The sequence below is a fragment of the Cyprinus carpio genome, unplaced genomic scaffold (assembly GCF_018340385.1).
Source record: "Cyprinus carpio isolate SPL01 unplaced genomic scaffold, ASM1834038v1 S000006546, whole genome shotgun sequence".
Lineage (NCBI taxonomy): Eukaryota > Metazoa > Chordata > Actinopteri > Cypriniformes > Cyprinidae > Cyprinus > Cyprinus carpio.
In genome coordinates, this window is record NW_024879209.1 from 241,701 (window position 1) to 267,522 (window position 25,822).

At 39.9% G+C, this 25,822-nt stretch overlaps 1 protein-coding gene across 4 annotated transcripts; it reads left to right on the top strand.

Moving 5' to 3' along the window:
• Window positions 1–10,711: 10,711 nt before the first annotated feature.
• LOC109111481 (interferon-induced very large GTPase 1-like) lies at window positions 10,712–22,061 on the top strand. Of its 4 annotated transcripts, none has more exons than XM_042754567.1 (4): window positions 10,712–10,850; window positions 12,715–12,787; window positions 16,695–16,777; window positions 17,009–22,061. In XM_042754567.1, the coding sequence occupies exons 3-4, from the start codon at window positions 16,770–16,772 to the stop codon at window positions 21,744–21,746; spliced, it is 4,746 nt and encodes a 1,581-aa protein (XP_042610501.1). In that variant the 5' UTR covers window positions 10,712–10,850; window positions 12,715–12,787; window positions 16,695–16,769; the 3' UTR covers window positions 21,747–22,061. The 4 variants fall into 4 exon arrangements, with proteins under 4 accessions (XP_042610501.1, XP_042610503.1, XP_042610502.1 ...); XM_042754569.1 differs by lacking the exon at window positions 10,712–10,850 and adding an exon at window positions 11,249–12,084; XM_042754568.1 differs by lacking the exon at window positions 10,712–10,850 and having other exon boundaries at window positions 12,427–12,787.
• The last annotated feature ends 3,761 nt before the right edge of the window (window positions 22,062–25,822 follow it).

The window sequence follows — 25,822 nt, forward strand, 5'->3', positions numbered from 1 at the left end:
CATCATTGGCAAATTATTTAAATATAAAAAACATACTTATAGGCTGTGAGTCAGAAGCCCAGACTGTCCTTGCAGGCAAAGTATTTTAGGTCAAACAAAGTAGTTTCGCTTTGACAACGAAACACACAGCGTCTTCACAACATGGCGGCAGTGGCAACAGCAAGAATAAAAGTTACGCCTTCTTTCTTTGCGTGAATATTTGGGCGGCTTTATGCAAATCTTCCCACATTGTGACGTAGACGTGGGGGCGTGTTAGAAAGAGCCATTTTAGGAGGGTGTGGTTGTATAAAGAATATCTCTGGATTTGAGGCTTTAGTCTTTGCCAATTTACAGCTTTTTTTATGCACTAAGAGCTTGTAACACTCCAAAGAGAAAGGAAAAATTGAAATCGCATCATATGACCCTTTTAAAAATGAAATTTGGTGTACCTTATAAAAGAAGGTAATCCCTTTCCTCCTTTCCACCATCCATCTATCATCGCTTGGATTAACATGACACACCTGCTTTGTTTTGAGCATTAGAAATGGTATTCTCAAATGAGAGGGAGGAGGGGGCAGGTTGTGGGAGAAGGAATTATGCTACAGCCCTTGAATTGACTTGATTGGCTGTGACCAGACAGTGACAGTGTCAAAGTATTGGAGAAAACAGGGACCATAAATGTTGAAAACATACATTTATTTAGCAGCCCTGCTAAGTGTTTATATGTAGTTATGTGAGTTGATGACATGAAATATCATGCACTCGAGTGTCATATTTTAAATGTAACCATCAATTCTATACCTGCAGTTTGTATAACCTCATAATCACAAAATGATTTATTTGTATTTTCAATAATTTGTCACATGACTTTAGTAGTAAATTACTGAAGCACGGTAATAATTAATGGTGATGTAGTGCCTAACATATACATTGTTCATTACACATTCCCATATTTTAACTTTATGTTAAAAAACAGACATGGACATGTTATTGGTCAACAGCCAATGTACAGTGTGCTTGTTTTTAGTCATTTATTTTTCAGTGCAGTTGTCATGATTGGAGTTGTTACATTATTATGTAATAATAATATTATGTCCCATGATCTTGCCTAGAGTTCCCACAAACCACATGCAGGCCCTGTGTGAACTTGACAAGAGTGATTGGAAGATCTGAATCATCATTTTTCCTGGTGATTTAAAATCTGACAACATGGGTAAGAAATGTAATTTATGTGATTGGATAACATTATTGTCCTATACATATGCTGAGCAAATTGTAAGGTGTTTGTATTTTCTGTGATGACATTATGTTGATTAAAATTATTATTCCTATATTTTTGCCAGGGCCAGGAGAAGAAGAAGCAGGAGAAACAAAGGGCAACTCTACAATACACACACACTGCAAGCAATGTGGAACCCAAAACCACTAACAGTAACAATAGCAGTGACATTCGCAGTAGCATTAGTAGTAGCAATGTCATGAATAACAATAGCTGAAGCAGTAATAGGACGCAGCAGCAGGAGCTGCAGCTGGGAGTAAGCATTTTTACCATCATCATGGGGAAGCAGAAGCAAGTACAGGAGAAAGTATTAGTAACAGCAGTAGCAGGAGGCCTAGCAGGAATAACAGCAGCAATATTGCGATCTCTGGTAGGGAGCACAGTCACTAACAGCATCAGCAGTAACTGGAGCAATGGCGGGAGCTGCAATAGTACCAATAGCAGGAACACAATTACAATGGGTCGGTAAATAAAATACAGGTGGTAAATAGATAGTTACAGTGGTTTTAAAGAGCCTTGGTAAAAAGAGTAAAAACAGCAGTAGAATGGTGTTTAAAGATGTTACCCACTGCAACGCTAATTGTAGGATCAGGATCTGCAGCAATAGCAGCAGCAGTATCACAAACAGAAATAGTAGCATCACAAGCAGAATCATTAACATCAGCAGGAGTATCACAGGCAGATTCAGCAGCATCACAAGCAGAATTGGCAGCATCAGGAGGAACATCACAATCAGAAACAGCAACATCACATGCAGAATCAGCAGCATCAGGAGGGAACATCGCAAGCAGAATCAGCAGCATCACGGGAGGGAGCAATCACAGCCAGAATTTGCACGCACACAAAGCAAAATCAGCAGCATCAGGTAAGAACATCGCAAGCAGAATCAGCAGCATCACGAGGAGCATCACAGCCAGAATTTGCAGCATTACAAGCAGAATCAGCAGCATCAAGAGGAGCATCACAAGCAGAATCAGCAACAGCATCAGAAGGAACATCACAGCCAGAATCAGCAACATCACATGCAGAATCAGCAGCATCAGGAGGAACATCACAAGCAGAATCAGCAGCATCAAGAGGAGCATCATGGCCAGAATCAGCAGCATTACAAGCGAGAATCAGCAGCATCAGAAAGGAAGCGTTCAACAATCAGATCAGCAGCCTCACAAGGAGCATCACAGCCAGGAATTCGCAGCATCACAATCAAACTCCGAGCAACATCAGGAGGAGCATCACAAGGAATTCACTTGAGCCAATCAGGACACGCCTCATTGGCACACAGTATCAACAGCCTCAAGAGGAGCATCCACAGGCAGTTTCAGAAGCCTACGGGAGAATCCTTGGCGGTATCAGAAGGAGCATCACTAGGAGTAATCAGCCGCGCCAGGAGGAGGATGGATGGTAAGTGGGAGTAGCAGCAGGAGGAGGATGAAAGGGAGTATCAGCAGCAGCAGGAGGAGCATCATGGTAGTTTTCAGCAGATAACAGTAGGCGCATCATGGGAGTAACCGCAGCATCAGCGGAGCAACTGGATAAACCCAGGAATACTGGGAGGATTAGGACTGTGGCAGGAGCACAATCTCAATTTTTGGGTCACATAGGCACAAACAATTACACAGACAGAATCCAGTAAAAATGGTAAGTGTAACACTGCGTTAGTAGGTCAGGGAAGAAAGAGAGGAGGGGAACCAGCGAACATTTAAACAAAACTTTAATAATAAAATAAACAGCCCCTAGCGCACAAAGCAAAAGCCAAGCTTTAGCTAAAATCAGGCCTGGTCCTCTCTGCGTCTTACACATTCGCACTCCTCCTTTTATCCTTCAGGAGCTCGCTCCATGGGGACTACCGAGACCGGTGGGTGGCGCGGGTGTTGCACATTATCATTAACTCCACCGACCTCATTCCGTTCCCATGGCTCTCGGCCCCCGCTCCTCTCGTCCACATATCCACATCACCCCTACTTGGCCGGGGGATAGTCCCGAGAGGCTCTCTGCTCACCTCCTCCCCCTCGGGGGAGCCGATTATGGCGGCCATGGCGTACCTGGGGGTAAGGGACCAGCGAACAGACGAAGCGAGAGGAAAAGGAGATGGAAGGAGAGGAGGAGACAGACAGAGACGAGAGAGGGAAAAAAAAAAGAGAATCTTGTTTCGTTTCCCGGAGACACTGCCGGCTTGTGGTCCTCCAACAGCGGGTTTTAAACTATTCGCGATGCCTGGTGGCTGACACTGGATAGCCTGACTTGCTTCTCCGCTGCCCGGTTGGATTGGTGATGGCTCCTCTGGTTTCAGGCAGCCAGCAGGAGTCCCCCTTCCTACTCCCTCCCCCATTATATGGCCGGATGGCAGCTTGAGCTCCAGCCTCAAGCCGACTAGCGTCGACTCCTCCGTCTCCTCATAGATGTCAACCCCGTCCACTCCACTCCCAGACAGGCGGCAGCAAGGATTCAGATCACGTCGCCCCGGCAGCCTCCACTCCCAGCCCACCACCTCGGTATCCGCACTGGCAGCAGACTGCTTCGCCATGCACCGATGGGCACCCCAGATTCCCCAACAGCAGAGATGGATCTTCGCAGCGCGTGCCCTCACTTCCTCCGGGGTTTCGACACCAATTGTAACAAGCGGTTAAGTAATCACAGGGGGGGGGAAAGAAGGAGAGGTGGGAACCGGCGGGAACATTTAAACAAAAAACTTTAATAATAAAATAAACGCCACAAAATAGTGCGGAACAGCACCTCGCTGCAACGACTGTTGCGCAAAATCGTTGAACCAAAACACACAAAAGTTTTGAGAACGCAGCGGACGTGGAGGCTATTAATGTAACAAAGAGCTCGTTCAAATACTGAGGTGCGAAACCATTCAGGGCTTTATAACTGTAATAAGCACGATTTTTAAAATCTATACAATGATTGATAGGGAGCCAGTTGCAGTGTTGACAGGACCGGGCTAATATGATCATACTTCCTGGTTCAGTAGTAAGAACTCTAGCTGCTGCATTGTGGACTAACTGGAGTTTGTTTACTAAGCGTGCAGAACAACCAACCAATAGAGCATTACAATAGTCTAACCTTGAGGTCATAAATGCATGGATTAACATTTCTGCATCTGACATTGAGAGCATAGGTCATGTTTAGATATATTTTTGATATGGAGTTAATGCCGTTTTACAAATGCTAGAAACGTGGCTTTCTAAGGAAAGGTTGCTATCAAATAGCAAACCTAGGTTCCTAACTGATGACGAAGAATTGACAGAGCAGCCATCAAGTCTTAGACAGCGTTCTAGGTTATTACATGCAGAGCTTTTAGGTCCTGTAATTAATACCTCTGTTTTTTTCAGAATTTAGCAGTAAGAAATTACTCGTCATCCAGTTTTTTATATCGACTATGCATTCCGTTAGTTTTTCAAATTAGTATGTTTCGCTGGGCAGCAAAGAAATATTGAGATGAGTATCATCAGCATAACAGTGAAAGCCAACACAGTGTTTCCTGATGATATTTCCCAAGGGTAACATGTAAGCGTGAAGATTAATGGCCCTAGTACTGAGCCTTGAGGTACTCCATAGTGCACTTGTGAACGATATGATACCTCATTCATTCACTGCTATGAATTGATGGCGGTCATATAAGTACGATTTAAACCATGCTAATGCACTTCCATTAATGCCAAAAAAGTGTACTAGTCTATGCAAAAGAATAGTGTGGTCAATAGTGTCGAACGCAGCACTAAGATCCAATAGTACTAATAGAGAGATACAACCATGATCAGATGATAAGAGCAGGTTCATTTGTAACTCTAAGGAGAGCAGTCTCAGTACTATGATATGGTCTAAATCCTGACTTGGAAATCTTCACAGATGCCATTTTTTTCTAAGAAGGAATATAATTGTGAGGAAACTACCTTTTCTAGTATCTTGGACAGAAAAGGGAGATTCGAGATCGGTCTATAATTAACTAGTTCTTTGGGGTCAAGTTGTGGTCTTAATAACAGCCAGTTTGAAGGTTTTGGGGACATATCCTAATGACAATGATGAATTAATAATAGTCAGAAGAGGATCTATGACTTCTGGAAGCACCTCTTTTAGGAGCTTAGAAGAATAGGGTCTAACATACATGTTGCTGGTTTAGATGATTTAACAAGTTTATACAATTCTTCCTCTCCTATAGTAGAGAATGAGTGGAACTGTTTCTGAGGGGATCTATAGTGCACTGTCTGATGTGATACTGTAGCTGATGGCTGCATGGTTACAATTTTATCTCTAATAGTATCGACTAGTAAAGTAGTTCATAAAGTCATTACTGCTGTGATGTTGGGAAATGTCAACACTTGTTGATGCTTTATTTTTCATTAATTTAGCCACTGTATTGAATAAATAGCTGGGATTATGTTTGTTTTCTTCTAAAAGAGACAAAAAGTAATCAGATTTAGCAGTTTTTAGGTTACTTTCCCTCCAAGCAATACGAAATACCTCTAGTTTTGTTTACCTCCAGGTGCGCTCCATTTTCCAGGCTGCTCTCTTTAGGGTGCGAGTGTGCTCATTATACCACGGTGTCAGACTGTTTTCCTTAATCTTCCTTAAGCGTAAAAGGAGCAACTGTATTTAAAATGCTAGAAAAGAGAGAGTCCATAGTTTCTGTTACATCATCAAGTTGTTCTGAGGTTTTGGATATGCTAAGGAATTGGGATACAGACGGTCGGTTTAGCCAGTCTGTCTGCTTCCTGACCCGGGCCATATTAGTCAAGTACAAACTCTAAGACTATATGCTATATTTCTAGAGAGAAGAGCTGCACCACCCAGGAGGGATGAAGACCATCTCTTTTCAACAGTTCAGGTCTGCCCCAAGAACTTGTCCAATTGTCCATGAAACCTATGTTATTCTGCGGGCACCACTTAGACATCCAGCCATTGAGTGATGACAATCTGCTATGTATCTCATCACCACGGTAAGAAGGGAGGAGACCAGAGCATATTACAGTGTCTGACATCATGCTTGCAAGTTCACACACCTCTTTAATGTTATTTTTAGTGATCTCCGACTGGCGAAGTCGAACATCATTAGCGCCGGCGTGAATAACAATCTTACTGTATTTACGTTTAGCATTAGCCAGCACTTTTAAATTTGCTAAGATGTCAGGCACTCTGGCTCCTGGTAAACATTGGACTATGGTGGCTGGTGTCTCTCTATTTTCACGTTCCGTAGAATAGAATCGCCAATAACTAGAGCACTTTCATCAGGTTTCTCAGTGGGTGCATCACTGAGTGGGGAGAACCTGTTTAATATTGTGATCGGAATAGAAGAGTGGTGTTTTGACCCACGAATATGCTGCCTCACAGTCACCCATTTGCCCTGCTGCAAAGGCCCTGTTACCGGAACCAAACAATGTACAGGACTCCCTGAGCTAGATGCATCCAAAGCCATATCTAGAGCCCTCACATTCTTACTGTCCTCAATTAAAGTTTGGATGTGTGTCTCTAATTCTGAAATCTTCTCTGTCAGTCCAACTATTTCCCTGCATTTATCACATGTGAATCCCTCGTCACCGACAGAGATAGATAAACTATACATGTGGCAAGAAGGGCAGTGCAAATAGCAGTAGAAGGAGTTGCTATTAGTGATTGTTGTTGGTTTATTATTATAGTTGTTTGATGAACTTGTGAAAACCGGAGAGAGAGAGTAGCGAGAGAGAGGAGAGGAGGAAAGAAAACAGCGATAGGCACGAATGGAAACGCTAATGACAAGCTAACGAGTGCTAACGCGATGCAGGTTCACTGCACTCGCGGATTTAAAATAAAAGTGAACGATCAAATTACTCAATTAGATTGATATGTAATATCAGAAATATGGTGGGAATTAAGTTATATTTTGTCCCTTTAAACAACAGAGAGTGATAGTAATATAAAGATTCTACAGAAAAACAAAGCTACACGGAGCTACGACCAAAAAACAGCAGCTAGGCAAGCAGGAAGCAGGAATAACACTGTTCACTGGTTTGCACTCAATCTGTCATGTGCTTGTCCTGCTTTATTTAACGTTTTTTTTTTTTTTTTTACATGTCCTTATTTGTAAATTTGTACAGTTGTATTTTATATTTAATCCGTATCTATCTGTATTTTTATGCTCTACTGTTAGTGTTATCTGTATGCACCTAGGGTCTGAGAGTAACGCAATTTCAATTCTCTGTATGTATGTGCTGTACATGTGGAAGAACTGACAATAAAACAGACTTTGACTTTGATTATTATTATTATTATTATAGCCTGTAATGATTAATACATTACAAACATATTTTAAAGGAGTCATATGACATTGCTAAAAAGAACATTATTTTGTGTATTTGGTGTAATGCAATGTGTTTATGTGGTTTAAGTTTCAAAAAACACATTATTTTCCACATAATGTACATTATTGCTTCTCCTCTATGCCCTGCCTTTCTGAAATGAGTTGTTTTTTACAAAGCTCATCGTTCTGAAAAGCGAGGTGTGCTCTGATTGACCAGCTATCCAGTGCATTGTGATTGGTCATGACCTTACTATACTGTGATGTGTGTCCCAGCAGGACGAGACTCAGTCCAGCTGCTCTGCTCGTGCACATCCCAACATCGGTTCTCTTTTAGCAGTTCAGTCTATATACTATTAGCAGTATCTGAATAACTCGGCACATTTATAAACTGAATAACTTAAGTAATTTGTGGATTAGTGCATATTGGAGTCGCAAACCGTTTCAAACGATTCAATTCAATTTGGTGAACTGGTTCAACCGGAGAAACAATAAACAACAAGCCTACTCTACACTGCTCAGAACTCGCGTTTGAATCATCATTGGCAAATTATTTAAATATAAAAAACATACTTATAGGCTGTGAGTCAGAATCCCAGACTGTCCTTGCAGGCAAAGTATTTTAGGTCAAACAAAGTAGTTTCGCTTTGACAACGAAACACACAGCATCTTCACAACATGGCGGCAGTGGCAACAGCAAGAATAAAAGTTACGCTTTCTTTATTTGCGTGAATATTTGGGCGGCTTTATGCAAATCTTCCCACATTGTGACGTAGACGTGGGGGTGTGTTAGAAAGAGCCATTTCAGGAGGGTGTGGTTGTATAAAGAATATCTCTGGATTTGAGGCTTTAGTCTTTGCCAATTTACAGCTTTTTTATGCACTAAGAGCTTGTAACACTCCAAAGAGAAAGGAAAAATTGAAATCGCATCATATGACCCTTTTAAAAATGAAATTTGGTGTACCTTATAAAAGAAGGTAATCCCTTTCATCCTTTGCACCATCCATCTATCATCGCTTGGATTAACATGACACACCTGCTTTGTTTTGAGCATTAGAAATGGTATTCTCAAATGAGAGGGAGGAGGGGGCAGGTTGTGGGAGAAGGAATTATGCTACAGCCCTTGAATTGACTTGATTGGCTGTGACCAGACAGTGACAGTGTCAAAGTATTGGAGAAAACAGGGACCATAAATGTTGAAAACATAAATTTATTTAGCAGCCCTGCTAAGTGTTTATATGTAGTTATGTGAGTTGATGACATGAAATATCATGCACTCGAGTGTCATATTTTAAATGTAACCATCAATTCTATACCTGCAGCTTGTATAACCTCATAATCACAAAATGATTTATTTGTATTTTCAATAATTTGTCACATGACTTTAGTAGTAAATTACTGAAGCACTTAATAATTAATGGTGATGTAGTGCCTAACATATACATTGTTCATTACACATTCCCATATTTTAACTTTATGTTAAAAAACAGACATGGACATGTTATTGGTCAACAGCCAATGTACAGTGTGCTTGTTTTTAGTCATTTATTTTTCAGTGCAGTTGTCATGATTGGAGTTGTTACATTATTATGTAATAATAATATTATGTCATGATCTTGCCTAGAGTTCCACAAACCACATGCAGGCCCTGTGTGAACTTGACAAGAGTGATTGGAAGATCTGAATCATCATTTCCTGGTGATTTAAAATCTGACAACATGGGTAAGAAATGTAATTTATGTGATTGGATAACATTATTGTCCTATACATATGCTGAGCAAATTGTAAGGTGTTTGTATTTCTGTGATGACATATGTTGATTAAAATTATTATTCCTATATTTTTTGCAGGGCCAGGAGAAGAAGAAGCAGGAGAACAAAGGGCAACTCTACAATACACACTGCAAGCAACATGGAAACCAAAACCACTAACAGTAACAATAGCAGTGACATTCGCAGTAGCAGTAGTAGTAGCAATGTCAGGAATAACAATAGCTGAAGCAGTAATAGGAGCAGCAGCAGGAGCTGCAGCTGGAGTAAGCATTTTACAATCATCATGGGAAGCAGAAGCAAGTACAGGAGAAGTAATAGTAACAGCAGTAGCAGGAGGCCTAGCAGGAATAACAGCAGCAATATTGCGATCTCTGGTAGGAGCTCAGTCACTAACAGCATCAGCAGTAACTGGAGCAATGGCGGGAGCTGCAATAGTACCAATAGCAGGAACACAATTACAACAGGTGGTAAATAAAATACAGGTGGTAATAGATAAGTTACAGTGGGTTTTAGCCTTGGTAAAAAGAGTAAAAGCAGCAGTAGAATGGTGTTTAAAGATGTTACCCACTGCAACGCTAATTGTAGGATCAGGATCTGCAGCAATAGCAGCAGCAGTGTCACAAACAGAACTAGTAGCATCACAAGCAGAATCAGTAACATCAGGAGGAGTATCACAGGCAGATTCAGCAGCATCACAAGCAGAATTGGCAGCATCAGGAGGAACATCACAATCAGAAACAGCAACATCACATGCAGAATCAGCAGCTTCAGGAGGAACATCGCAAGCAGAATCAGCAGCATCACGAGGAGCATCACAGCCAGAATTTGCAGCATTACAAGCAATCATCAGACATCAGAATCATCAGAAGAGCAGCAGCAGCATCAAGAGGAATTAGCAGAATCACAAGCAGAATCAGAAGAGGAGCAATCAGCAACAGCATCAGAAGGAACATCACAGCCAGAATCAGCAACATCACATGCAGAATCAGCAGCATCAGGAGGAACATCACAAGCAGAATCAGCAGCATCAAGAGGAGCATCATGGCCAGAATCAGCAGCATTACAAGCAGAATCAGCAGCATCAGAAGGAGCGTCACAAGCAGAATCAGCAGCATCACAAGGACCATCACAGCCAGAATTAGCAGCATCACAATCAAACTCAGCAACATCAGGAGGAGCATCACAAGCAGAATCAGCCACATCAGGACAAGCATCATTGGCAGTATCAACAGCATCAAGAGGAGCATCACAGGCAGTTTCAGATGCATCACGAGGAGCATCATTGGCGGTATCAGAAGGAGCATCACTAGGAGTATCAGCAGCAGCAGGAGGAGCATCACTGGGAGTATCAGCAGCAGCAGGAGGAGCATCACTGGTAGTTTCAGCAGAAACAGTAGGAGCATCACTGGGAGTATCAGCAGCATCAGCAGGAGCAACTGGATTAAGCCAAGGAATACTGGGAGGATTAGGACTTGTGGCAGGAGCAAAATCTGCAATTTTTGGATCACATAGGCACAAACAATTACAGACAGAATCAGTAGAGATGGTAAGTGTAACACACGTTAGTAGGTCAGGAAGAAAGAGGAGGGAACCGGCGAACATTTAAACAAAACTTTAATAATAAAATAAACAGCCCCTAGCGCACAAAGAAAAACAAAACACAAAATAAAATCCAGGCCTGGTCCTCTCTCGTCTTACACATTCGTCACTCCTCCTTTTATCCTTCCGGAGCTCCTCCATGGGACTCGAGACCGGTGGGTGGCGCAGGTGTTGCACATTATCATTAACTCCACCGACCTCATTCCGTTCCCATGGCTCTCGGCCCCGCTCCTCTCGTCACATATCCAAATCACCCCTCGCAGGCCGGAGGATAGTCCCGAGACTGCTCTCTACTCCCCTCCGGGGGAGCCGATTATGGCGGCCATGGCGTACCTGGGGGTAAGGATAGACAGACGAGGCGAGAGAAAAGGAGATGGAAGGATGAGGAGAGACAGAGACGAGAGAGAGGAAAAAAAAAAATCTTGTTCCATTCCCAGACACACTGCCGCTTGGTCCTCCACCAGCTGGGTAAACTCTTCCGCGATGCCTGGTGGCGGCACTGGATAGCCCTCGATGGACGGCCTGACACTTCTCCGCTGCCCGGTAGATGGCGATGGCTCCTCTGGTTTCAGGCAGCCAGCAGGAGTCCCCCATTCCCTGCTCCTCCCCATTATGGTGGATGGCAGCAGGCTCCAGCCTCAGGCGAATAGCGGAGACTCCTCCGCTCCCTCATGGATGGCAGCCATCCCTCCACATCCCAGGCAGCCGGCAGCAAGTTCGTCCGTCGCCCCGGCAGCTCACTCCAGCCCACCACCTTGAGTGTCCATGGCAGCAGACTGCTTCGCCATGCTTGATGGCACCGCGGATTCACCACAGCAGAGAGGGATCTCCGGCAGCGTGTCCCTCCTTCCTCCCGGGTTTTGGCACCAATGTAACAAACGTTCGTAATCACAGGAAGAAGGAGGTGGGAACCGGCAAACATTTAAACAAAAACTTTAATAATAAAATAAACACAAAATAGTGCGACAGCACCTCGCTGACGACTGTTGCGCACAAATCAAACCAAAACACAAAATAAAATCCAGGTCTGGTCCTCTCATCTTACACATTCGTCACTCCTCCTTTTATCCTTCCGGAGCTCCTCCGTGGGACTCGAGACCGTTGAGAGGTGCAGTTGTTGCGCATTATCATTAACTTCACCGGCCTTGCTCCGTTCCCTCGGCTCTGCCCCTCTTGTCACAGTAAGTTTTATTATACTGGCTTGAGAACTTGCATGCACTCAACACAAGTCAGACCTTCAGACTGTTCTGACTTAGCATGCTATATCCTTTCAAACTGATCAGACTTAACTAAAACAAACTACCAAAATAAGTATCACTCTATTAGTTTAGTGTAAAATGTAAAATTATAATGTTCTTTATTAATCATTCCATTACAGTGATTTGTTAACATTAAAAAAGTAAAGCAGTGCACACTGTAATTCACTGTAATTATTTCACAAAAAGCTGATAGAATTAACATTCATAGAATATAGAATTAACATGACATTTAGCAGCAAATAAAAAATAGACTGCTGGGCATCATCACCACCCACAGAATGCCGACAAGTATACTTTGTGGTTCTGAAATACTCTTGCTCATCATGGGCAAGGAAATCCAAGCATGCTCTTAGAAAACATTCGCTCTGCATAATGCTTTGGTTTCTGTCCAATGTGTGTATGTGTGTTTATGTGTTCAGGACTTTGTTAACATAATCACAAAGCAGCTTAAATACTGCTATTTTGTGCATATTGTAATATTAATGCATATTGTGATTCCCTGTTTTTCACGTGTAGTTTGTAACTCACACCATCATACATGTATCTTCCCAGAGAGACAAATTTCCACAGACAGACTGGTCACGGACCAAGACAACAGAAAGAGAGCAACCTCTTCTAATGCCAGGTAAATAATAATAATAATAATAATAATAAAGAGTTATTAATATTCATCACATTATACAGTTATCCTCATTTGTATTTTAAATAGTTTCAAGCAAAAAATAAAATATAATAAATAAATAAAAATGTGAATAAGCCCATTTCAAATAATTTTGGAGAATTTACTGATGTGCTCTTCTTTTCTCCTTTTTGTTGTTTAATAAACTTTATTTTATTTGGTAAACTTGTTTTGTGTCCTTGATGTTGCTTCACTAGAGCCAGGGTTGTAACATAATGGGGGCTTGTCTGTTTCTTTTAAAACATTTTTTTGATACTTTCTGGACTGTTTTTTTCCCCTTTATTCCCTATTTAATTTATGTGTTTTGGTGAGTATGGTTGTTTGAGTATTTTTGTGATTATGCATGAGTTTCCCCCGTTAAATAGGGTGAGCATTCCAGCTGGGTTGAACATTCAATCCTTCCTACGGTTCGCTCTTGTGTTATTTTGCCTTTTTTATTTTTGAGGTTTTTCTGGGTGGAGACTTGTTCTCTGACGGGGTAACCATTATGGCCTACAGTTGTTGTTTTTTGCTTTTAAAGTCACCTTGTTCCCACTACACAGGAAATTTTTGATAGGTACCTGGGTGTTTCTCATGTATTTTGTATTGTGTTAGGCTCAGCAACCATGCTCACTTTTTGGAGGGAATAAAATGAAAGCATTTAAGTTAGGTGAGTTAAAAGTTCTGCCACTTTTGTGTCTGTGTGGTCCATGATCCTAACTTTAGTGTGCTAGCAGCTTTTGTGTGATTGTTTATTTTTGGACTTTCATGTAGACTAATGCCCAGTATAATATATGTGATGGCTGACTAGTGGGTTGTTGCTTGTGTAGGGTGAGTAATCATTAGTAATTTACTAGGTCAATTAGCTCTACTTTTGGGTTTAAAGCTTAATTGGTATAAGGCTATTGTGTGAGTAAATTTGCTGCTTTGTGTTATTTTTGTAGTTCTGTACTACTGTGGTCCTATGGTGTTAGTTGTACATTTGTACAAGTAGTAATGGAAAGGACTCTATTTGTGTTTTGTGCTTTTGTTGTTAGCACTTTAGTTTAGTTGGATTTGAGTTTAGCAATGGCTTTTTTTAGAGGATTTCCTAAGGGAAACCTCAGATGAGTTGCTTGAGCTTTTTACAAAAGATCAACTCTTGCAATTAGCCTCTCATTAAGATTTTACAATTTCTTCAGTAGTGAAAAGCATTTAAAGGATAGTGTAAAGGACATCATTAAAAATGTGTTGATTTTATAATGGTATTTTGAAAGTTAGGGCAGTCTCCTTACAACCCATGGTTGCTCGCTTGTCTGAAGCTGGAATTCTGTGAGACTAAAGGAGTTAGCTTTACAGGAGAAACAGCTGGAGGCTAGGGAGAGGGGAAAGGCAATTTAAAGGGAAACAAATGTATCTCGAACAAGAACATTTTCTTAAGGAGTTTGAGTCGAAGACCGCTTCTGAAAGATCAACTCCTAGAAGTGATGATCCTTTGTTTGATGTAGGTAGCCATATTAGATACCTCCCTTTTCTGAAAAAAAAAAAAAATGTTGATTTTCCACACTTTGAACGTGTGGTGACCACATCTAAGTGGCCCAGAAATGTGTGGACTTTGCTTTTACAAAGTGTTTTGGTAGATAAAGGTCAGGAAGCTTATTCTGCTCTAAGCCTTGAGAAGCGCACTGATTATAATGAGGTTAAAGCAGCTATACTAAAGGCATATGAGGTAGTTCCTGAAGAAAGTTGTTTAACTTTCTCATCACACTTATGTTGAGTTTGCAGAGCAGAAGGAGAGTCTGTTTGATCGGTGGTGTACATCTCAGAGGGTGGAAAGTAAGGAGCAACTTAGACAACTTATTTTGCTTTTTTGGTTTAAATTGAAGAGTTTTATGACTGTGTTCGTGTGTTTAGGTGTCTGTATTTGGAGATTTTGATGCTTCATATTCTGTTAAGAAGTTGGCTAGTGACCATTCAGTTTCAGGAAGGGTCTGTTCTTATTGTAAAAGACCAGGTCATCTTATTGCAGACTGTCCTGTTCTAAGCAAGAAACAGAAGTCTGTAAAAACTGTAGCACTGGTAAGCCCTTTGACAAGTCTTCCTTTGGTATCATCAGTTGATGTTCCATGTAAGAAAAGCAAGTTGGTTGGATCATCATCATTTTTGATGAATGGTTTTGTATGTCTGTCTTCTGATCCTGAACATAGACAAGCTATCAAGATTTGGAGAGATACTGGAGCTTTCCAATCTGTGATTCTCCAGAATGTATTTTCTTTTAGTAAAAAGTCAGCCCAAGGTTTGGAGGTAATTGTTAAAGGTTTTCATCTACAATCTGATTTAGTCTCTGGCATTGTCATAGTTGCACTTTGTTCCCATATACCTATATATGGGGTGTCCTTTATTCTAGGGACCGATTTAGCTGGTGGTAGAGTGCAAGCTGTTCTTGAAGTAACTTCCACTCCCTGTAAGCCATACAGCTCAGATGAGCTTGAATTGGCATATCCAGAGACATTCCCGGTTTGTGTTACAACTCTTGCCATGTCAGCTAGGAGGAATGTTGAAGGCAAGCCTCCTTCAAATCAATCAGAGATTCCACTTTATGATTCTTTTATGACCCAAGGTGATGTGAACTTCACATGTTTTGGAAAGATGTTCCCATCTCGTGAACAGCTAATACTTAAGCAAATGCTAGATGAAATATTATCAAATGTAGCTTCTGGCTATTTTGTTAGTGATGAGGTTTTGATGAGAGAGTGGACCGATTTAAAAATGTCAAGTCGGGATGATTGGAGTAGGAGATTGGATGATTGGAGATTGGATGATTGTGTTTCAAGTGGTGGTTCCAAATGTTTACCAATCTGTTATTTTTTATCTTGCTCATGATCGTTGTCTCTCTGGCTGCTTGGGTATTGGGGGAACTTTGGATCATGTGTTACGGCATTATTGCCTTTTTCTGGCCTGCCCTGGGGTGGGGTTGGATGTGGCTCAGTATTGTGGATCATGACATGTTTGTCAGGTGATGGATTAACCTAACCAGTCTATTCCCGTAGCTCCACTACATCCTATTTAGAGAAATAGTTGGCTTCTGAACATGTTGCACTAACCTTCTAATAACCTTAAGGACTTATTTTCATTTCAGGCTTAGTAGGGTTTGTGAATTGGCCAAAGAGAATCTAAAAGCAGCTCAGGAGAAGATGAAGTGTTGCTATGACTGAAAGGTTATGCAGTGTTTGTTCTGTCCAGGAGACCAAATTTTTATTTTATTTTATTTTTATTTTTTTTAAATGTCGTGCCTCACAGGACCACGGTGCTACATAAATACAGACAGACAACAATGAAGTAAAACAGTATAAACCTATACACAACTAACCTACTGACAGATTTTGACTAAATTTACTATATATAAATGTTTTCCTATACATAAACTAAAAGATACAGACTATACCAATGCTTCACATAAATACTGTACATATACACAACTAACCTACTGACAGATTTTGACAATAAATATACTATATATAAATGTTTACCTATACATAAACTAAAAAAATACAGACTATGCGAATGCTTCACATAATACTGTACATGTGTCAAGCAGCTGACTGGGGAACAGTGCAAGATGATTTGTAGTGAATGAGCATGTAAACACACATATAACTGTTTTGTAGGTTTACTTACATACAGCAGTGTGTTACTACAGGTGGTTTGTACAGGCCCACTTACCTGTGTGTAGCACACTTTGAATTGCACACACACACACAAAAAAATACATATATATTCATTTTCGTTTTAATTGCAGATGTCATAACTACAGCTGAAAGTGACTGTCTTTAATGAATGTGCTACTCCTGATAGACGTAAGAGTGTAAGATTAATTCTGTTTTCTCTTTTACAGATTCATCTGAAAGCACAGAGACATGTGTAACAGGAAACAGAATCCCTGAGCAAATGACTGAAGACTCTACATCTAATGATTCAGTAAAAGTATTCACAGAAAATCATTAAAGAACTGTAGTTATTAGACTTTTTATATTTAGTAGCTTATGGTAAAATACATAAAATTAATTCCAAACAACATGACCTGGAAGATACATGTGTAACTTTGGCTTTTCTTGCATTTTTTATCAATTTCGTTTGAATTTTCAATGTGTTGCAAAATTGTTTCAAAATTCTATTTAACAACAAAAATCTATTCTGTCTATGTAACAGGGAGAACACAAGGAAACCACAGGAGTCAGATCAGATCAACACGTACAACAGGAAAAGATTGGAAGAGAAAAAAATAAAGCATTTATTTCACAAACTTCATCTTGAAGGCAAGCGCTGCAATAAACTGATAACTTCAGATGTCCTTCAGATAACTGAACATTCATTACAGTTCCATGAATCTTGTGCTGAGGAGGAGCTGGTTCAGACTTTCCTACAAAAAGTACTCATGATGAACTACAGAGCAAGATACATTCATGTAAATAAGACAAGTCAACAGGATCACACACAAGAAAGATATACTGACTTATCTGAAGATAATGCTGATATATTCAAAGCAGAGTCCTTGTCAAACAAAGGAACAAGGCAGCCTGAGCGAATTCACCCAATGGATGTTCAGATGGCCGTGTTTCATTGTGCTGATGGTTTGCTGAAGCAGATGATGGTGACTAAACTGTCCCAGTGTCAGTACGCTTTGCCTCTGCTTGTTCCTGATCCATTCACACAACAGATTGACTATCCTCTCTGGACATTCAGACAAATCATCAAGAGCTGGAAGATGAGAAACATCAACAATGAAATCATCAGTCAAACCCAACCGATCTACAAGACAGAAACTCCAATGGTGTTTTTCTTCAGGTTTGGCTCTGTGTCTTCATCCAAGTCTCAGCTGATGAACAGTCTGATCAATGAGAAACACAACACGTTCTTCCACAGGAACTGCCCAGGCAGCAGCAGAACCAGAGAACTGATGGACGGAGTGGTGGAGATCGCCTGGTTCTGCCCCTCTGGGAAAAACACGGATAAATTCACTGACTGTGTTGCGTTCTGTAATCTACACGGTGATGCAGGAGACCATGAGAAACAGCTGCAGATCCTCACTGAAATGGCCTCAGTCAATGTTGTTCTTCTACCAAAACTTGACAAGAATGACAGACATGCAGGAATAATCCAAAACTTGTACAAGAACAAAAAGCCACTAATTTGTCTTTTTACCAAGGATGAATCTAGTGTAATTGAAATAAAGAAAGGGAAATTCAAAATTGGTTTGAAAGACAGAAATCAGTCAGATGTATCTGAAGAACTCATAAGAACTATAAATGATTGTGTCTCAGAATCATCCTCCACTTTCAGACTTGAAGATGTGTCCAAACACTCAGACATCAGAGTAGATGAGGAAGATGATGATGACTGCAGGAGAGGAAGAGAAGCAGCACAGCAGATGATGAGTTTACTGGAGAAGAAAGATCTGAGAGAAATCAAAGAATCATTTCTGCCTCATCAGGGGAAACTGTGGCATCAGTGGAGTCAGAAGAACAGAGAACTACACCGCCCTCGAGCAGAAGAGAAAGAAATAGACATCAGTAGAAAACAAACAGAAATGATGAATATCCGTCAACAGCAGCATTCATTTAAAATCAGTGACTTCATTAAGTTCCTCCTCAACACTATGAACTCACAAGCTGAACATGAGAAGATGTTTTTCCTTAAATGGCTCAGAATCCTCTTGGATGAATATACTTCAGCTGACCTTTCTGCTCTACATCACAAGTATGATGAAACATGGTCAACATCTATAAAACTGAAAAAGAAACATTGTAAATCTGAACAACTCAAAGCTGAACAAATAGACCTTGAGAAAATATCAGAGGAGATTCAAGCTGTGACCTTTGGTTTGGAGCACATCATGAGGGAGATTGGTCAGATCTATGAATCATGTTCATTTGTTAATGAGAACAAGAAAGACTTGCAGGTTCACTTCTCTTCTCTCCCGAGTCTCGCAGCAGAGACGTTGATATCTGGATTTCCACTGGAGCTGATGGATGGAGATGCTGCTCATGTTCCAGTGATCTGGATCTCTGCTGTTCTAGATCAACTCATCCAGAAACTGGGAGACCAAAGAGTCTTCGTGCTGTCAGTTTTAGGGCTTCAGAGTTCTGGGAAATCCACCATGATGAACGCCATGTTTGGACTGCAGTCTGCCGTCTGTGCTGGCAGAACAACCAGAGGAGCTTTCATGCAGCTGATCAGAGTCTCAGACGAGATGAAAACACAGATGAACACTGACTATATTCTGGTTGTTGAAACAGAGGGTCTTCATGCTCGAGAACTGGCTGGAAGGTCAACAAAAGATCATGACAGTGAATTGGCAACATTTGTTGTAGGTCTTGGAAATCTGACACTGATCAACATCTTTGGAGAAAACCCATCTGAGATGCAGGACATTCTTCAGATTGTTGTTCAGGCTTTCATGAGGATGAAGAAGGTCAGACCGAATCCCAGCTGTGTGTTTGTGCATCAGAACATTTCAGAGGTCACAACTGGAGAGAGAAACATGGAGGGAAGGAGACGACTGCAGGAGACACTGGATGAGATGACAAAACTCACTGCTAAAGATGAAGACTCTGATGCAGAATGTTTCAGTGATGTCATTAGATTTGATTTTCAGAATGATGTGAAGTATTTCGCTCCACTCTGTGAGGGTAACCCACCAATGGCTCCACCAAACCCAAACTATTGTGAGAACATTCAAGAATTAAAGAAATCTATTCTTTCTCATGCCACACAATCATATGGAAGGATGCTGGCACACTTAAAAGATCATATTAAAGATCTCTGGGAGGCTTTACTGAATGAACGATTCGTCTTCAGATTCAGAAATGCTCTGGAGATCTCGGCCTACAGGAAACTGGAGACCGAATACAGCAAGTGGTCCTGGAGTCTTCGCAGAGCCATGATGGAAACCAAGAACAAATTACACAACAAAATAGAAAATGAAGTAATTCATGAGGTTGAGGAAATTGATCTTCAAAGAGAACTGAAGAAGACAAGTGAGGAAGTGAATAAATCAATGTCTGAATTTTTTGAGAAAGACAAGGATGAAGATATACTGATTCAGTGGAAAACATCGTTTGAAATCAAAATCAAAGAGCTTCGGGAAAACATTATCAGAGAAACAAAGAGGAAATTATATGAGATCCTTCAGCAGCGAGACCTGAAGAAAAGGATTGATGCTCTGAGGACACGACATGAAAACACTCTCTATGAAAAGAGCAAAGAACTTGCCTTAAAACTCAAAACCAAAACACATGATGAAGAAAGACTGAATAAAAAGTTTGATTTGATTTGGAAGCAGAGTGTGAAGAAGATCATCAAAGAGACTCCTGCAATCAAAGACATTGACATAATGAGAGATTTGAGAGAGATCCTCAGTGCCAGCTATGGAACTCCTGTAGATCACTGGAAGGCGAGACGCGATGTTTTCTCAGTGATGAGTTATTATGATTATGTAAAGGTAAAGAGATCTGGTGGGTTTTTCACAAAAGCTAAAGGGAGTGCTCTATCAAAAGAGGATGACATCCAAATAAGGTCATTAGTTACAGATGTTGTTCAGCAGACAGACACAATCATTCAGTCATTTAACATTTCAGAGATGGGATACAACATCTGCTGCATTCAACAACTCACAGATTATATCAAGAAAAGAGTAACAAAACACGAGGAAGGATCTGTAAAATGTGTGTTCAAGAAACAATTCTTCATTGATTTGGTTTATTCCATCTGTAAGAGAGCAAATGAAATGATAACTGACCAACAAAGACTGTTCAGAGATGCCAATGATCCTGTCATATATGCTGAGAAGAAGAGAAAAAAGTACTATAGCATTTTTCAGAAATACTGTCATGGAGCTGCATCAGCATCCATTTTTGGTGAGATCATCTGTCAGAAACTTAAAGAGCCCATTGAGCAGAGTGTCTACAAGAAGACGGCCAGAGATCTGACAGATGAAATGAGAATAAACTGTGAATCACTGAATGGAAACAGATCAAATCTGGAGAAGCACATCCTGAAGACACTGGCAGAAGAGGAGGAATTTGACAAATACATGAACTACATTCACAATCCCAGAGATCTCTTCAAGAGTTTCATCAGAGATGAGGTCAGTCGGTACATCATTGATAAGTTCAGTCTCAGTGTTTTACCCCGGATGAAGGAGAACATTGAATTCCTGCAGCAGAAGATCATGAAAGCAGCTCGTGAATCCACTGAACATGTTCAAGTGAAAAGAGGAGATGCTGGTTTGTGGTTGAAGAGTTTCACACAGCAGATCTCAGATGAGCAGATCTTCTCTGAAAAAGACTTCAGTGGAGTGAAACTTGATTATGTTGATTTCAAACTCCTAGAAGATGTGATACGACAAGAACTTACTGCTTTAATGTCTGAGATCAGCAGTAGATTCAACACAGAGACGTTTCCAGTAAATCTGGACTACAAATTCAGGCCAGATGAGATTGTAATTGATCACTTGTGTCAATGCTGTTGGGCTCAGTGTCCGTTCTGTGGAGCCACCTGCACCAACACCTTAGAAAACCATGATGGAGATCACAGTGTTGGTTTCCACAGAGTAACTGGAATTGCAGGGTTGTTTTACAGAGGATCAAGAGACTTAGCTGTTAAAATCTGCACATCAGCAGTAGCAAACAGAAATCAGTATTTTTATCCCAATAACTCAGATAATTTACTTCCCTGCACAGAATACAGAAAAGCAGGAGGAGTTTTTGCAGACTGGAGCATCACCCCCGACCTTTCTGATCTGCCGTACTGGAAGTGGTTCGTGAGCAGATTCAAAGACAATCTGGAAAATTACTACGGTAAAGCTTTGGTGAGTAGTGAGATCCCAGACAAATGGAGAAAATATTCAAAACAGGAAGCTATTGAGAGTTTGGATCAATACATCTAATGGAGCCGATACAGAATGATACTGTATGTTGTTGGATTCTCCTCTGACCACAGTCAGAAATGAGTTTCTATTACACATCAGTTATACTCTGAAATCATCAGCAAATACACTGGATACAAGAGGTTTAATGATGACAATCAATCTAAAAGTGTTCAGTTTTATGAAGTTAAAAAAAGGACAGATTTGAATTGTGTAAACTGGAATTAGACATGCAACATTTTAAAAATATTCAGTTGTTTTAATGGTTTTTTTTTAGATTTTTTTTTTTTACTGTATTTTTGAGAGGTGAAATTACCTTAAAATATTCAGATTTTAAATTCTCAGATGAATAAAACATTCATATTAAGTTAATGTAATCTTTAAAAGCATAATTTAAATTGATTTATAATATTTTTGAATAATTCACTTAAACAATTAAACATTTAATAGGAAAAAAAACATTTATTACTTAATATCAATACATATAATGCTCTATTTATTCTATAAACTAAACTTTATAAACTAAAGTTTCAGAGGCTCACATACATGAAACACTGTTTTCAGAAACAAATGAAGTGATTTTACACTAGACAGATGTGAATGTGTTTCCACTGGATCTGTAATTTGTGTCAGCACAGTCAAGTGCAGTGAGCTTTTGTCATATGTGGAGAAATGCAACTGTAAGGATGAAAGAACCTCAGATACTTTGATCTCCTGAGAAACAGACAATGCAAACATTCACGGGCATCTTCGAGACACCCCACAGAGTGGAGGTGCAGGAAACGCCTCTCTCACATATGTATCAGCTCCTTTTCTTCCCCTTCCCCATCCTCCCTCCATTTGGTTCACTCAGAATGGTCAATAGTATAATGTTCTACATGAATGCAAGGGATATTTACAGTCATGTTTGGTATCATTTGAAATGTCTCTGTGCAACTGGTACAATGGTCTCAATCTTACAAAAGTAGACTAAAAGATAATACAGATCCTAAGAGTTAAGAGATATTTTACTTACTGTAATGGGAGTGCCCTTTCCCAGGGTCTTCCATGTAAATTACTTTCTGTTCCCATTAGGGGTTGCACAATTACTGATTTCTACTAGTCGATTTTTTATTTTAAAAATACTCGAGTTACTCAACTACTTGTGGTTCATGCTACTGTAAATGAAAAGACATTAAATAGTTTTTTTTTTATCAATAAACGCTTATTTTACATATGTAAATTGTCAAAACTTTATAATTATGACATTACATATTTAAATTTTCATGTAACAGCCAGTATTTGTATCTGTATTTGTATCTGTAACAATCACAAAATATTACGTATGTGCAATCGGATACAACGTCATACAGTTACTTGATAAGACCGTTATGACTCTATCTTTTTTTCCATAGTTATCACTGAACAAGTATGTTGTGTTAAACTAAAATAATTATTAATTTCTAAATAAATAAGAGCTAAGAAAATATGAGTCTTAATGTTTAGTGAACTTCACTAAACATATGTGCGTGTGCCGCGCAAACCAGCAAAAGATAAAGATGCAAACATGTAGGACAAGTAGAAAATGTATCTGTATCTAAGCTTATTATTAGCCTACTCTTGAGAGAGAACTAGTTTGGTTTTTGAGAGACTGAGGCGCGCACCGTGGCTGTTTGATTGGTGTGCACGCTGTGCTTATTCCATTCATTCGTATCATATCATAGCCTAAGGTTTAAATCATTGCCTTTTAAATATATATAAATAATAGAACATGTATGATGTATTATTATAGGTGATATTACTCTTGCAAAGCTCTGATTTCTGAGAGATGCACAGAGAGGCAACAGCAAGGCTGTGTTTGATTTGCAATCTTTTCACTCATAAAGTTTATATTCATTCACTTCACACACTCATTATTGCGTGACTTTAGAGGTCTGTGTATAATATTGCGCTGATTCCCTGACTCAACTGTTATCTAGCAAACACCAGACTGTGCCAGCATCAGCCGAATATTCAGGCAGAATTATTCCTAGTCCGTTATTTGTTTTTGAAGCCATTATCCGTGACATTCCGAATAAGGTATTCGGCTTCAGGCACACCCCTAATTATTACATTACATATTTTAATTTTACATGCAACATAGATAAGGTCATAGGAGGTAAGATATATTTTAATTACTATAAGGTCATATTAAAGTAATATTTGCATGAATTTTTTTTTGTATTATAGTTTAGTGGTTGTTCGAGTAGTCGATTGTTTCCGACAGCGCCGACTAGTGGTTGAAGTAGTCGATCACTCGACTACTCGACTAATCTATGCAAGCCTTAGTTCCCATTGAGGTGTAAACCACCAAGGTCTGGGACCTGGGTTAATGCAAATTCCAATTGTTTGTACATGCCTCCGTTTGGGGGATGTTTTATCTTGGTGTTGTATTTAAAGGATTGCAGCAAAAGGGTCAGCGCCTTCTGTAGCCAGAAAGCCTGTAGTATGGAGGGTGTCCACACACTTCATACTATGTATTTTACTAAAAGTCAGGTATGCATCTTACTCTTAGATTCATCTTTGAGAATTTGATGTTTTGTATTGATTTGATATCTTTGAATTGGCTATGTATTTGGCATAATACATATTCACCATACTGATAATAAATTGTTACATTTAATTCTATTCTGTTTTAGTCTCGAATTATTTTCTCAAGTAGATTATGTGAAAGCATATGTTTCCGCAAATCTGCGTCCAGGGTTAAGCGCATACTAGATCTCAGGTTTGATGGAGCATAGGGCACATCAGGTGAGATTCTAGATTTCTGACTGACTGCTTGACTTTAGTTAAGTTGTACTCAGTTGCGTAAACTATGGGGGCTAGTCAGAGAACTGATCATAACCGCTGGTTATTGTCTCAGCTTTAATCAAGTTGTACAAGGTTATATTAACTATCGGGGGCTAGATAAATAGTGCTTGCATAACTGCTGATTATTGTCTCAGCTTTAGTTAAGTTGTACGTAGTTATATAACTGTCGGGGGCTAGACAAAGAGTTCTAGCATAACTGCTGATTATTGTTTTGAGCTTTAACTAAGTTGTACATGGGTAACTGTAGGGGACTAAACAGAAATAATATTTAAAGAATGGTAAGCATGGGCAACCTATTAAATAGTATTAGTCATAATAACCTCTGGCTAATGTTTAGACTGGCGAGTTTGTGATCGTGGGGCACCCTGAGCGACATACTGTAGATTCCTAATGAACCAGCAAATATAAAGTACAGAATTAACTAGAATAATCAAATGTCAGAGGAATAGTAATAATAATAATTAGAACAGACAAACAACCAATCTGTCTTTCAACCTAAATTCAAGGTCATACTAAAATGGAGTGAGATTAGATCATTAAATGGAGTCAGATTAGAATTGAATTTAAATCGAATAACTTTGCGCACTGAAAAGACTGAACACGCAAGAAACCTTCAGCTAGCACTGGATACTGTCCTTGGGCTATGTGCGTGGACCTTACAAAGTGGTGACCGGCAACGTGATCTCCTAAACAGGCGAGTGACATCTTTCAGTGCAATATGGATTTGCACCGAACAAGAGGTTTGACCATCTCCTTCCTTTTCTCTTTCTCCAGCTGCTGTGGTGAGTCAATTCTTATTTGCCTTTTAGAAATATTGAGGGAAAGACAGATGCATCCCATACATACACATTTGTAGAATGAGTCGGGATACTCATATTTTTAGACCGGAGACCAGATCTGGTGGGGTTGAGAATTAGACGAAACCACATACTTGTCAGGAACATGATAGCGGCAGCACAAACAAGGAATGACATCCCTTGTTCTGAAATGGAAATATCCCTTTGTTTGCCTGAGCAACAAGAGATGAAACTTAAAATTGGAATACCATCATCCAAATTATTGTCTGGTACTCAACATATGATAGCGGCACACAAAAGCTAGAACATAAAGCTTTCTAATCAGCAAAACTGTGTTCTGTATTGTTGTATCTGACAATTTAAGTTTCATTGCAACAAAAATATAAAATATAAAAGAGCTTCCTGATTCATTGCAACAAAAATATATATATAAATAAAAGACTTTGTTTCTGAGAGTAGCTCAAAGCTGAG